The sequence below is a fragment of the Chinchilla lanigera genome, unplaced genomic scaffold, assembly GCF_000276665.1.
Source record: "Chinchilla lanigera isolate Chin_1 unplaced genomic scaffold, ChiLan1.0 scaffold00060, whole genome shotgun sequence".
Taxonomy (NCBI): Eukaryota; Metazoa; Chordata; class Mammalia; order Rodentia; family Chinchillidae; genus Chinchilla; species Chinchilla lanigera.
Window position 1 is genome coordinate 6,784,364 of NW_004955461.1, and position 15,302 is coordinate 6,799,665.

At 41.3% G+C, this 15,302-nt stretch overlaps 1 protein-coding gene across 1 annotated transcript in view; it reads right to left on the reverse strand.

Moving 5' to 3' along the window:
* Positions 1 to 9,513: 9,513 nt before the first annotated feature.
* The window catches only part of Kcnq3 (potassium channel, voltage gated KQT-like subfamily Q, member 3), a 325,983-nt gene continuing 320,194 nt past the window's right edge, over positions 9,514 to 15,302 (reverse strand). The window contains exon 15 of the mRNA XM_005398013.2: positions 9,514 to 13,365. Within this exon, the coding sequence (XP_005398070.2) occupies positions 12,655 to 13,365 (711 nt within the window). The 3' untranslated portion in view covers positions 9,514 to 12,654. The remainder of the gene's footprint in view (positions 13,366 to 15,302) is intronic.

Consider the following 15,302-nt stretch of genomic DNA (forward strand, 5'->3'; position numbering starts at 1 on the left):
ACAAAGGCTAAACTCCATTTGTCCTTCCATCTCTTATATTCCTTCTCCATTTCTTTCTTTTCCTTTTTGGTGGAAGTTCCTAGAGGAGATTTTTGAACTCAGTGCCCACAGCTTCTCTCCTTTCCTCCCTCTCAAGCCACTTGCGCCATAGGTGACATTAGTACTCCGTGAACACTGCTTTGGCTGCTCTCACCAGCACTTCCATGTGGCAGACTCCTCCTCTCGTGTGACCTCTCAGCAGCACTTGGTGCCATTAACTTGCCACTCTCCGGATGCTTTGTGAAACTGGCACCCCCAGTGCCACACTCCCTTTACTTTCCTCTTGTTTTATCAGCTGCTCCCATCCAGCCTCCTATGCTCGCTCCTTCTCCCTTCTCTGTCCTCTTGATGTTGTAAGGCCCAGTCCTTGGGCAGCTCTCGTCTCTCTCCTTGCTTGTTGAGTAGGTGATCTCAGCCTATCTCATGGTTTTAAGTCTTATTTATAAGAACTTGCTTTGGTAGATACCGATACAGCTGTAGATGCTATAAATGCTACAAATACAAGTGGAAATGTGTCTTCATCCTGAACAGTCTCCTGAACCCCACACACAACTACCTACTGGACATTTCCACCAAATATCTTACATACATTCACGTTTCACAGAACAAAATGAAGCTCACATGCTTCTGGCCAAACCTGCCCTTCCTTAATCTATCAATAGCTTCACTTATTCAAATAAAAAGTTTTGCTGTTGGCCTAGATTCTTCTTCTTCTCTTTTTTTTTTTTTTTTTTTTTTTTGGTTTTTCTCCAGTACCGAGAACCGAACTCACGACCTTGCGCTTGCCAGGCAGGCGCTTTTGCCGCTGAGCTAAATCCCCAGCCCCTCTTCTTCTTCTCTTACACATCTCATCTTCTCCATCAGAAAACTGTCCTTTCTGTTCTTTAATGTGTCCAGATTGCAAACTCCACCACCTCCATATCTACTGCTCTGGCCCAAGCCACTCTTGGTTCTCACTTGGGTCATCCCCAATATGATACTACTCCTGAGTAATGTCCCTGCTTTTATCCATACCTTATTGAGTGCATTCCTAATACAGTATCTAGAGAAAAAAATTTTTTTACATAAATAAGATCTTGTCACCCCGCTACTCAAAGCCCTGCAATGACTTCATTTCTGACATAATAAAACAAAATATTTTTCCCATGGCCTATGAGGCCCTTTAAATGTGACCCTTATTAGTTCTCTAATTTCTACTTTACACCTCTTTGCCCTGCTAACTGTCCTTACCCTGCCCTGGCTTGAGGCTGACCTGCCCAGGATCAGAAGAGAGACTATTGGGAATGTTTTCACATCTGCTGTGGGGATAGGACCCAGGATAATTGGACTTTTTTCAGGGGAGACACTTTACACCTCCTCAGTGTAAGGAAGCTACTGGGTTCCTGGTCAACCTGATGCCCACACCTATTGTTGGGAGACAACACTGTTAGGAACAATAATTGATTCCCAGGAGTATCTGGGATATGAGGTTATGAATGCGCTTTTGCTTCATTTGTGCAGATGGAAATGGATTTTCTCAGGGATATCATTTTTGGCTCTGTCTCTGTGTGCCATGCAGGTACCTGGGACTTGGGGTGTCCAAGTTTTGTTGGTGGGCTATATGTCTGTAAACTGGGTGGTGTTTCTTTAACTGCAAAGTCAGCTGTAGCTCCCTGCAGTGTTAGTAGTAGAACTTGCAGTTGGATGATTGCCTTCTAGTAAAAGAGCAGTGGTCTTCTGCCCTAGTTCCAAAAGGCTACAGGCACTGTCTCACAATGTGTCATGCCCCCTTGGGCAACATCACTGGCTTGCCCAGTGTTGGCCAATTTTGTCCTCTGATTCACAGTGAGGCAGGACAACCTGGTTGGGTTTTTGTTTACCTCTGAACATGTAGGATTGTAAAGGGGGCTTATGTTGCCAGATGCTCATCATCTCTACTCCAGATCTTCTGTCCATCTTTGAGCTACAACCGTTTCAGTGGATAGTTCTCAGAATGTGGACAGCTCCCCACCTCTGCTGCCCATGTCTCCCTGCTTCTCAATCTCAGGGCTTTTTACTCTTAGAGCTTGCTCAGCTGTCGCATAAGGATACTTGGCAATGTAGAGGATTAAAGACCCCATAGGCCACTGATAGAGAACAGAAGTCAGTGGACAAATGCCCTAGGTTCCTTTTTCCAGTTGGGGTGATTCTTTGGTGCATTTTGCACATATTCTCAGAAGGATCTCAGTAGAATTGAACCCAGTTGCTCATAAGGATTCACTCATTGAATTCTGGCTTTCAAGGCTGGGTGTGCTAAATGCTACGTGTTATTACTAGCTCTGGTTAAATATATCCTTGTTATTAAGTAGTTCCTTTAGAAGTGGGTCACTAGTTAACTTATATTAGGTCCTTCTTGTCTCTAATAAAGAATTACATGAGACAAGCCAAAAACAATGCGAAAAGTTTATTTGGTGGAGGCACATGCTTATTATCCCAGCTCCCAGAAGGCTTAGGCAGGAGGATTGCTGTGAGTTTGAGTTTAGCCTGAGCTACACAATGAATTCAAGACAGCCTGAACTACATAGCAAGACCTGTCTTTAAAAAATAAAGGAAAATAAAAGGAAAGAAAAGAACAGAAAAGAATGACAAGTGAAGAGATAAGGGAGAAACTGGCTCATGGGAACCCATGAAAGGTTTTATATATGATGTCCTGGGAGTTATTTGGTGCTGTCCTGGGACCTGGTAATTAACAGGTCCTGTTTTCTTTCTCAGCCAGCTTTGCCACACCCTACCTCCTTTTTTATCCTCTCAAGTTGATTCACTTAAACCTGAACCAATCCTTTGTAAGAAATCTGTTTGTTTATGGACATCTCAATGTCTCCAGTGTGAGTATGACTTATTTTAGTCACCCACTGTATAGCTGCTGGAAAACACACGTGGAAGAAACTGAGTGAGTAGACTTACACTTAATTGACTGTAGACATGTCTGGATCCTTTCCTAGCTAACAGGCACCCTTTCTCAAAATCAGAGGTCTTAATGAACTAGTAGTTAAGAATCAAGGCTCTGGAATCAGACTCCTTGAGCAATTTTCCTTTAAAGAAAACCATCCTTGTCTCATGCCTCTGGAAATTTTCACTTCTTTGTCGTAGTGTCTGGTTGGCCTCTCCCCATGACTCTCTTCTTTGTATCCCTAAATACTCAGTTCATTCCTCACTTTCTGTAAGAGGCCTCCTTTGATACCTCTAATATGACTCAGTGCCACTCTCTGTATTTGCATGGCTACTCCTGATTATATCCATCAGCACACGTTTTGCAGAATTGAAATGAACTGAAGGTCAATATATTTTCACCATTAAATTGTGATACACTGTACCTATGATGCTCGACACATGGGAGGCATCTAATTAATATTTTATAAATAAATAAACATTTTTTTAGCTGAACTGAATTGAGTTTTGGAAGAGGTGGAGGGGGACAAGCAAAGATTACAACAAACATCCAAATGATGAGGAGCTCAAACTGGTTTACCAGTAGTCTAACTCATAATAATGAAATACTCAGGTTATGTTCTTGGATGATGCACTTGAAGTGTGTACTACTAATACAGAGATAGCTCCAGCCAACACTCTGCAATTTAATTGATGCCACATGTATACTTGTAACTCCAGTGTCTTAAAGGAGAAATTTATGGTTTCACTGATTTTATTTCCTGGGCAACTACACTTTATTAGATCTTGTCACCATTCTATGTTAATAAGAAATCAGCAGGATCAATCATAATATCTCCGTGTTGAGAAAATTCGTGTATGTTCAATACATCTAAAACACTCATAAAGATGACACTTCCCAGCATCCCTTGCCAGTTTTTAGTACCATGTGACTGAGTTGGGCCAATGAGAATATGAATAGAAATAATCAGTCACTTTGAATCCAGTGATGTTAAAATGGTATGGCTTTTCTGTATTCCCCTGTCTGGTCTGGCTCTGTGGCTACCAGTGGAGGACCCCAGCGTGCCACAGCCTATCACAGAAGTAGCACCCCCAAAAGAAATAGTTCAAATCCAAACATCACTCTTTGGCACTTAGTTAACCTGCACTGTACTATAGTTTGAGCAAGAAATATATTTTGTTGTGCTAGATCACTGATATTTGTAAGTTTTTCTATTGCAGTAGACAGTATCATTTATCCTAAAGAACTTAGTTTCATAAAACAGCTTTGAAGCAAACAAAAAATTCCTCCATATAATCATTGAAACATCTATTTATTAATAAGTGGTGCAGTATTTTATTTATTTTAAGATAGAACATAAAAAATCAGGTAAGAATTGTTTGCATAATATATATGGAAATCAACCTATTAAAGTTGTTCAAATATTGGACAGAGCCAGAATATAAATTACACATACAGTTTAAAAATTACAGGAAATCATATTATAAAGAGCACTAAAGGCCACTTGTGGAATAGTTGTGTTCCTGTGTAAGCCAGAATGTGAAGAAAGCCTACTCTTAGCATGGAGACAAATCCAGGGAGCAAGGCACCATAATTCTATGCCGTAAAAAGGGGTAAAGAAAATACAACCCAAAATCAGATGCGACAACCTCACATCACTGAAAACCTCAATTTGTTCTTCAGTGATTTGCATTTTCCATCATTGCTACATTAGAAAAGGGGAAAAGAGTTCTATCCCATCTGAAGCAAGATGGAGATCATTTTTCTCTTTAAAACAGGGAAGGATTGACAAATGGATGAATGTCATCTGTCTTTCTAAGGTGATTTTCCAGGATGTGGCCAGGCCTCCTCTACCTCTCCATCAGCAGAATGTCTGCTGTGGGACAGAAGGGTGGCTCCACATCTTGGACTTGCCCACCATTTGGACTCAACCATCAGAGGGACATGTGAGAGCAAAGCTCATTTCTGTCCCTTGGGAATGTACTCAGAAAAGTAAGGAAGCACTCTATTACCAGATCTGGTTGGCTTCCACTGATCTTTTAATATTGAGAAAGAGAGACACAATTATTCTGAGCCTTTGGCCTCCCAGAGAACACTTACAAAGACTAAACTGCTTCTGTGGGATTTCAAAGCCCTGAAATGAATACTCAGAGTAGAGACAAAAGACCATATAGTCAACAGAGACTTGGAGACATTTGAACCAGTTTGGTTAAAAACAATGACAGAAGATCCTTGGGGACAGAGAAAAAAGGGCATTTGTGGGATTATCTGCAACCACGAAACTCCAAGAGCTAATGGATTCCAACATGAACCAAGTGAATAATTTATGTAGCATCGTTTTCTGTCATTGACAGCTAGATTGTGAAGATACTCGCTCAATAGCCCAGTGCAATAGCCAGCAGACCCCAGCATCCTTCTTCTCCCCAGAAATTCAGAGGTCTATGATCATTTTACTTCAAAGGTAACTGGACAGAGGAAGGCCATGCATTGTGGGAAAACACAGGGCATGATTTTGGAATATGTCTATGGACCTGGGAGGCCTGGGGTTCACAATAAGTTTTGGGGTACATAGACTTTGGTTAAAAACCTAGCTCTTCCTCTTGTAATATGTGACCTTTTCCCTTTCAGTTCTGAGATGCAGACAATAACATCTCCTCCATGGGTTTGCAGAGAGGATGGAACATTCAAGAGAGAACAATGTAATGTCATCCACCACTCATAAAAAGAGCTTAAGGTAAGTATCTATCCCCTTCCCTGGTACCCATCTTGTAGGCAGAGGAAGAGAATGGAACATTGAAATGAAACATGCTGCCAGTTTTCATTACTCTCAGGTTTCAAATTCCAGTCCATTTAACCAATGTAAGAGGAATTATAAATATATTACTAAACACTAGTCAGGCTCTTGACTGATCAATTATAAACCATTTTCAGGTTACTATTATATAGACCCCCATTATTTCCCCTTGAAATTTATTTCAGTCCCAGAACAGTGCTATTTGAAGAACAAAGGCATACGCAGAATGTTTCTGAGATTACTGAGTCAACTACTGCCATCGAAGAACTTGACTCCCTTTCCTTTTGACTCTCTTTAGGGGCTTTTGGTTGAGACTGATCCAGGAGAACTAAATGTCCTATCACTAGTTTAACAAGGGCCATGAGGGAATCCTACCAAATTCTGGAAAATTTATGCCCATCAAACACAAGTGGAAATCACTATGGAGAGCCTCATCTGAGTCAAGGAAGCCTTCTGCTTCCCAAACTAATACCCTAGTTACAAAAGCATGAGATGTCTGAGGTTGAGTCTTGCTTCCCTCTTTGTAGCTTTTGGAGAAGGCTCTAGAGTTATCTACTTGAATAACTTGGGGATTCTCTGGAACAAAGTGAGAAGGACCAGGCTACATTTTTTGGTAAGACTTGCAAGTTGGGGTAGTATGGATTGCCCCAAAGTAATATCCCATTTTCTTAAATAAAACCTAGAGAGAAACCCTGCTTAACTGGTGTAGAGATGAGAATACAACCTGAGGGATGACTCTGGAGCTGAATGGCTCTGTGTGATGAGCCAAGAAGTAAACCAGTCCAAGCATGGCAGGACAAGGAAGGGACAAAGTAGGAGTGGCCAAAAGAGTGGAGAGTAAGAGTGTCCATGATCAAGAGATGTCTTCTCATTTCTTTCCTCAAATGCAGCCAGCATCGGCAGGTTTTGTTAGGGGGTTTTGAAAGCAGCAGTAGTTTGGGAGAAGGAACATTACCGTGTTCCACGACATGGCAGCATCAATCAAATCTTAGAGATGAGAAGACTTCAAAACAGGTCTGGTTTAGCAGTTTCTTGAGTGGCCCAGAGAAATATTGTTTTTCATTTTCTGAGCTCAACAGTAACATTTATGTTGCACATCTGGGCCAAGAAGTGTGGATTCTAGGTTTACTCTGCTGCTTATTTCATCACTGAGAAGCAGGTGTGATTCCCTGCACTCTGAGCCTCTGCTTCCTGATTTAGAAAGAGAGGTGGTTCTTCAGGACAACCAAGGTGTCCTTGTGCTCCTCAGAACTTAAGAAATTGTGTCTCCATCCATATAACAATAACTCAGAATAGGAGTCTAGAGTTTTCTACAGGGATGTTCGAGGCTTACTGGGCAGAAGCATATTACCCTAGAGAGAATGTGAGGAAGATCTGACTTCCTTTGTGGAATCACAAGTCCTGTCAGCTTCATCACTTCTTTTTGGCTTGGCAGCCTATGAATCCTCCTTTGAGGACAAAGTGCAACAGGCAGCTCTCTATGTCCCATGGAGCTTCCACAGCTCCCCCGTTGGGACCCAACCTTCCTGCCTTCTTCACTGTGTTATTCATCCCTTCTGTATTTTGATGGAGAAAAATCATTTTTTAGATGTGGAGGTGCTTATTTTGTCATATAATAAATGGGATCATATTTCAATTATCCTTTTTTTCTGAAAAATATTTTTGGATGCAAGTCTAGAGTTAGTGAGTAATATCAGGAACTGGAAGTGGAATGACACACACTGTATATAAAACAGGAACATGAGAAACAGTCCTGAGTATGGTGTAGCGGCTATACTAGGGGCTTTATATATAGATTGTCTCATTTGAAATTCAAATCAGGCCAGAAGAGTCAAATGCTTTTAAATGTCCCCAAATGCAAATTTTTGTCTAGATCATCTCTATATCCTTCCTATCTCTTTGATACTACTATACTGGGTTCCAAAACCAGAAAAAGATATGCAAATAACCTGGGCCCTAACGTGTTCATCTGGAGCAACTGTGAGGTACCAACTGCTACTTTGTGGAGGCAATTAGTTCAGATTTAAAGGTATAATATCAGTAACCCAAGCACAGTGAGTGGACTTGGATGCTAAGATTTAGTAGTTTAAAAAGTTCATCCTGAAATGAACAAGCTTTCAAGGATAAGTGAAAGCTAATTCCTAATGATGTCCCAGGGCTCAGAAAATGAAAATCTTTATAGTTATAGGTGCCTTGGACATTAATGAAAGCTGAAGAGCAGCTCTGTGACATTTTCCAGATGGCAAAGGTTTGGGAGGTCCAGGGTGTGTTTTTGGCAGCACTGTTGGAAGGGCAGTTGACTTTTAAGACCTTGAACAAATTTCTTCTCTTGCCCGTAAAGAATTTGATCTAGGTTCTCACAGGCAGAGTGACCTTTTTCTCTTCAAACAGATGTTGTGACATGACCTTTACCACAGCTTCTCTTGGTCAGCATGATGAAGCAGAACTCTCTTTGGCCTCCATCCTGGCAGCAATTTAGAGAGGAGAAAGCTGATTTGCCTAAGGACCTTTTAAAAATACCACTTTCTTGCACAGGAACTAGAAAGTCTAACACATGAAAACCAAACTCAAAGTTCTCATTCAAGCCACTCAGCTTCCCTGGTGTGATGGGATCATTGTCATTTTGTTGCAGTATTTTTTGTTCTCACTTCTTCATGTTGATCCCTCAGCTGCTTCCAAGTTGAGAAACAGTCCTGTTGGTAGAGCTGCCCACAGCATGAAAGAAGATATTTCTCATCCTCACTGACATAGGTTGAAGGGACCTTAGATATTTGTGGGACCTCTAACACCAGATGTCTAGCTTGCTTGTGGCAGAATCTGTGCCTTTCTGATCACTGAATTTCTGCTGCATAGTGCCTGGTAGATGATGGAGCTGAATAAATCTTGTCAAATGAATCAACAAATGAATTTTTCTTTATTACAATCTCATTAGAGTACCATAGAACTATGAAAATGGTTTTTGCAAATTTTGAGTAAATCTTGTTATATCAACTTTTGTCTACAAGTCATTACTGTTTTACAGTGTCTGGAACTACCTTGCCCATGTTAGGCAGAGGAGGCATGATTGTTGATCAGTTAGTTTGTTTTGCCCTATATACTTTGAAGTTTTCCAATTATGTTTTCATGAAAACTAGGACTTCATAATACCAGGGTCATGTCTAATAAATCTGAATTCTTAGTTCTAAGAACCAATATAGAACTTTCTTCATTTGGAATATATTGTTTTTCTTTTCCTCTAGTATTCCTGTATTTTTTTATTTTTAATTTTTTTGTGTGTTTTTGAGACAGGGTTTTGCTATGTAACCCAGGCTGGCCCTAAACTGGTGGTGACCTTCTTGCCTCAGCCCCCTGAGTGCTGGGATTATAGGTGTGCACCACCACAGCCAGCCCTCCATTTCTTTCTTAAAGTTTTGGCATTTGCTTTTGAACTGGTATTTGATAGTTAAAACTCAGACTTGATCTCAGATAGTTCCCTCTCAGTCCACAAGATCACCATTGGCCTAATATTAATAAGTGTTGATTTATCTCATTCCTTTTAATCTTGTTAAAATATGACTTTTTAATTTGAGGGTTGACCAAGGGATTAAAACCCAGTACCTTGCAAGTACTCTTCCACTGAGCTATATCCTGAGGCCCAAACTAACTTGATTTATTAATTTTTGTGGTACTGAGGATAGAACCCAAGAAATTGCTCTACACTGAGCTACATCCCCACCCCACCTCTTAAATTTTTTATGTCATATAACATGTAAAAACCAGATATATACCAGTATAAGGGGATCACAGTTTTACTAGAAAAAAATCATTCTTTTTTTAGGATAGAATTAAATTGTCAGTATTTCAGTGGGTTTTGGCCCAAACTGCAATGATATCTTGGGCAAGCTGTGGAACCACCAGTATATACCAGAAGTCTGGGGTATGTTGTTGGATTCTGTTCTGTTGGATTCATCCATCCTGTGGCTTCTTTGTCTGAAAAGGAGAAAATTTGTAGAAGCATATACTATTTATCCCCACTGCCAGTGTTGAATCTCAGAACCTGAACTTGTGCTTCTCTGGAGCCAGTCATGTTGGTAAGCAGGCAACTTGAGTACATTTGGTTTGTTTTCCTAGAATGCAGTTTTTGAGTGAAAAAAATAAATGTGAAAGCGGAATTATTCCAAAAGATCACGTTTTTCTTTTTGTTTTCTTAGACACAAAAAAACAGTTCCTAAGGTTCTTATCATCCATTTATGAACTAAGCATTATTTTCCTGTGTCCACACTGATGAAGGGAACTTATTAGAAAATGCAAATCAACACAAATCCAATTCCTGCTGTCCTAACTTTGTGATCAGCAGGGAAGCTTGATTTCCCACCTATAGTTTGAGAAATATTACAAGTTCCCATTATTGACAGGTAATTGATAGAACCTAAGGTAGTTTGTCTAATTTTGGGTCCACAGTAAACATTTCAGCAGGGGAATAAGACGATCTCACTCTTGAGCAAGAATTTCACTGAAGTCCAGAAATATGGATCTATCTGTAAAACACAGATGATACTGGCTTCCACAAGAATATTCATATGTTAGAAAGAATAATTGGTATATACGTACGGATTTGGATTTGTTTTCCCTTTTTTGTTTTTGTTTCCAATAATTTGAATACATAAAGAGCAACATGGGGACATATAAGATAGATGTCACAGTGATATCTGGTTAAAGAGCCCAAGAAGCTCAGAGCCAAGACTCAAGCCCCAAAGAAAAAATCCTACGTTTTCTTAGGATCTAGCCCCAGTGGCAGTAGTGAAGCCATATTAAGGGTAGTGGTGGATGAAGACCAAATGGTCCATGCCCTTTGCCTTTCCAATTGCTGAAAGGATATGTGGAAAACCATAAGGGTGGGGCTTCTTGTCCAATGTGTGTAATGACTCTTGCATACTTCCGGCCTTGGAGTTCAGGGTCAATACCCATCCATTCATGGGACCATTCATGTAACACTCCTATCAATTACAATGCCAGTCCTGGTTCAGAGACTTCAGGGTTTGGTATAGTTTCCAAAGTCAGGGCCCAAGCCTTCACAAGTACTGTATTCTTAGCTTTTTGCACAAGGCCTACTGGTGTGTGAATTCAAAAGAATCAATCTGTGAGCAATCTCTCTCTAACACAGGGCAGGACATTGATGAAACCATGGGCCGTTTGCCATAGTGACTAAAGCTCTTGACAAAACTGTGAGGGAGAACTTTGACTGCTGTAGTATGTAGATATTTAATTAGACCATTTTGATCAGCTTGATGGTTACCATGGCAACTATTAGTAACCACTGCTTAGAATCACGGAAGGAGTATAAGAATAATGGTATGGTGTTGTCCTTTAGTAACTGCAGCCCAAGCCCACCAGAAGCCTTTCCCATCAGTTTTCAGAGAGTAGCAACATCTAAGAGACCACAGTGAGGCTTATGCTTAATACTGATGCTTCTATAGGACAGTGCACTCCATGTGTCTGCTTACACTTAAGAAAATCTTACAATTACATGTAGTGTCAGTGCTTCCATTGGCAAAATTTGGTGGAGTAAGATTAGACGGTTTTGGAAATTTACCTGTTTGCATATTCATAGCTATATCTTGCTTGTATTATTATTTTCCTGTATCCCAAATGTAAGGCATCAAGGACACATGTTTTGCAATGACAAATGTCTTTAGCAAGACATTCTCCTCCTGCAGGATAAGCTATGGGGATTTCTTTCCACACAACACAGAATACCAGTATCTTGGCTTAATTTCTGGGTCCCAGTGTGCAAATGCCAGAGTGGTGTAGTGAAAGGAGGCCAGGGCAGGGAGGAAGTCAGCAGGCAGGAGCTTGGAGTCCTGGCTCTCCATGGCACCATGCAGTATCCTTAGGCATGTCACTGTACCTGAGCCTAAGGTGCCTCATTTTTAAGAACAAGAACTTGGAAAAGATAATTTCTGCATGCCCTCTTGATTGTAATTTTTGCTTTTTGTGTATATTTTGCATTTTAATAACATGGGGAGCAACATGAATTGGAACCTCATTTTGAAGACATTGGACTTGGCTCCTGCTCAGAGAACCGCCCCAGTTGTAATAAATTTCACTATCCTTAGTTATATAAATCGGTAACTATTTTAATTTTTGTGTTTGTGTATGTGGGATGCAAATGCATGTGCGTGTGTGTGTGTGTGTGTGTGTGTGTGCGTGTGTGATTTAGCCCCACCAATTCATAACACATGTAAAATGCTACCATAAGAATTATCAATACATTTTACAGGTGGGGGAACTGAGGCACAATACTGACAGTGGCAGAGCACGTGAAGTCACTTTGAGAATTTTTAAATGATTTTGTTGGCTGTTCCTTAAGAAACTAATGTTTGAATTCTTGACTTTGGAGTCCTAATCCTATCTTGTTCCTTCCTTCATGTTTGCTCGGTAGGCAGCCTCACTGGTATGCAATGTGTTCTTGTTGAGAAAATTACTTCTTTGCTTTAGAAAATAGTTAATTCCTAAAGTATTTTACACAAAGGGGCAGTGATCCTAGAAATAACTTCAGCTACATTCTCTGCTTACCAAACCAAAACCCCAACCAGTCAACCAAAGAAATAAGTAGCAAGGCTCATCAATAATCTCTCCCTGTACTGGTCCAATCATGATTGAAAGTAAAAACAGTAGATTAATGTGTGTCCTAGAAGAGACTAGTGGTACCACTTATATAGTGTCAAGTCATGCAAACCATGCTGAAAAGGAAGCGGCTTCGCTGTGATGACTTGGGGAGGAAGAAGGCTGCGAACCCCTGCTGGCTGGGGCTACTGTGCACACGCATGCATCCGGTGCAGCTACTGGTGTCCCCGCTGTATGCGTTGGGTGTGAGAGTCAGGGAGCTATACAAAGTCTGTGTACATTACAAGGAGTCAGCCAGTGACCCCTGTTAAGTGGGCTTGTTGGAAGGGGTCCATATGGAATCTGAAATCCCGTCCCCTGTGGACGACAGAGGCATGGACCCACTGGGCGTGAAGGGGTCTGTGTCTGTATCTGTCTCACCCTCGGCAAGGTATCGCTTCTCCCTCATCCAGCTGGATCCGCCACTGGGGCCAAATGCATAATCATCTCTATCCTGTGAGATGCTGAAGCCACTCGGAGACCTCTCCAGCTCCTCATGGTTGACAGACATCAGGGACAGAGGCGTGTCACTGTCCCGCGTGAGGCTACGTCTTTGCCGTGGTGAGATGTGGTCCGAGTACTGGCCATGGGATTCAGCCTGGGAGTGGAAGCTCACCCGGGAGTCCAGAAGAGTCAAAATAGGCAGGACGGTGGGTCTTTCTGCATATGAGCTTGTGGAGGAAGGAAGAGTGGCTTGGACCTTGGCAGAACTGGGTCCTCCTCTGGGTAAGTTCACGGGGTCATGTGCAAAGAACCCATAGGGGCCAACCTTGTCGATGGGCACCTCGTGGAAGCTGTAGGGAGGGTCAGGCGGTCCTGCCTCAGAATAGTTGCAGATGATGGTTTTCAAGTCTGAATACCTGCTGTCCTCCTTCTTCTCCCCTGCAGCTGGCGAGCAAGTGACCTGGACCTGCAGCCGTTCCATATGCTGCATGTGCATGTCCACCAGGAAGTCCAACTTCTTCCCCATGTCATGCACCTGGAAAAGACAAGAACCCAGGAATCACTGCTCCTTTGTGTAGTGTGGGGTGTTAGTACTTGTTAGGAGAACATACTATAATTATTTATTTTTCAGAACAGAGGAGAAGCCCCACAGTTCTTAACAATAATAATAATAATAATAATAATAACAGCAGCTAATAATTTATTTTTTGCCTCCTCCTAGCAAGCCCTGCATATATAAGGGATAATAAAAAATACTGTATTTCAATTTTTAAAAACAATTTGCTACAGTAAAAGAAATACCATTAATCCCCCTCAAAATACTACTCTCACTTTGGACACACTTATCTCATCTTTCTTGCCATTTTCTGAAGCAGTTCTGGCAGTCCTCTTTCATGAGTATCTTTAGTTGTGCCATTCATTGCAGCTGCCTTAATGCTATAAATGGATTCAAAACTTTTATCTTCCATGGTCGCTTTGGCTTTGGGGTAGAGCCAGAAGGTTGCATGGTGCCAGATCTGGTGAATAAGGTGAAGGAGGATGCACTGTAATATTTTTATGAGCTTGTCTTTCCATTGGATGGCACACAACAGAAGCATTCACTGTACTTTTAATCATACCTCATAATGCACACCAAAGAGGACCTTGAGAATTGCTTCAGAAAGTGTCAAAATGATGGAATAAGTGTGTCAGTACCAACAGGGGCATTTCAAAGGTGGTTAAGGGCAATTTGTCTCTTACTATAATAGATTTAAAAAAAATCTAAGTATTCTCTGTATATTTTGATCACTCCTTGTGTATTACTGCCTTTGCTTCTTTCTTTCTTTCTTTCTTTCTTTCTTTCTTTCTTTCTTTCTTTCTTTCTTTCTTTCTTTCTTTCTTTCTTTCTTTTTTTGGTACAGGGAATCAAACTCAGGACCTTGTGCTTGCCAGGCAGTCACGTGTGCCACTGAGTTATATCCCCAGCCCTCTTTGTGTATTACTGTCAGTCAACCGAAGCAAGAACTATCTGGAAGGCAAAGGCTGGCAGTAGAGATGGTTTGATGGTGAATGTTCCAGGTCTTCTTTGTCCGATGGCACAGCAGGTGGCCTTGCTGATGCTGTTCCAGTCAGGGAATGGGAGTTCTCGATTTGCCAACATTTTCTTAGAAGTGTATGGGTTGTCAGTGTGTTTTTCCTACATGGTCACATTAGCCTTGGAGATAAAGGGCCAGGTGAGGCAGAATGAGACTTCTGGGAACTGGAGACCCTGCTCACATCCTTGGGCAATGGCAGAAGCTGCCCAGATCCTGATTGCCTAAACTGGAAATTTCTCTAGATTTTTGCTTGTGCATGTACACGAATAGGCATTGTGTGTGTGTGAGAGAGAGAGAGGAAGAGAGAGAAAGAGAGAGAGAGAGAGATTCTTTGTCTTACAATTCATAGTTCACCAAGAAACACTGCCATCAGGTAAGGACTCACCTAACTTGGCAAATGAGGTTGTGAAGCGCTGGATCAAGTGACGTCCCAGAAGGGGACACAGTGAGCAGTCAACACATGGTCACCAGTGTGATCATATTCCCCATGGCCGTCACTTAAAAATGTTAGTTCGCTGCCCTCCCCCCATTTCACATGTCCTTAGTCCTCTTTTCCTCTAGTAACTAACACCCAGCAAGCAGCCAGTGAGTATCTGACTCTCCTATGCAATATGTTGACTCATAATTTTCACAGCCCTTCGAGGTGGACACTATCATCGTCCTTGTTTCACAGGGAACAAACACTGGCACAGAGAGGTGAAGTAAGTTGTCAAAGGTCACAGAGTTAGTAAGTGGAAGGATGGAGATTATAAATTAAAAATTTTAAATGAGAGACAGTATTCTTGATATACGAAAATAGAATAGTCATTCAAATGTTCTCTCATCTCTCCTGCATGGATCCAATTTTGGTTTATGAATAAAACAAAAGGATTGATATGAATCCTAGAGGACACTGGCA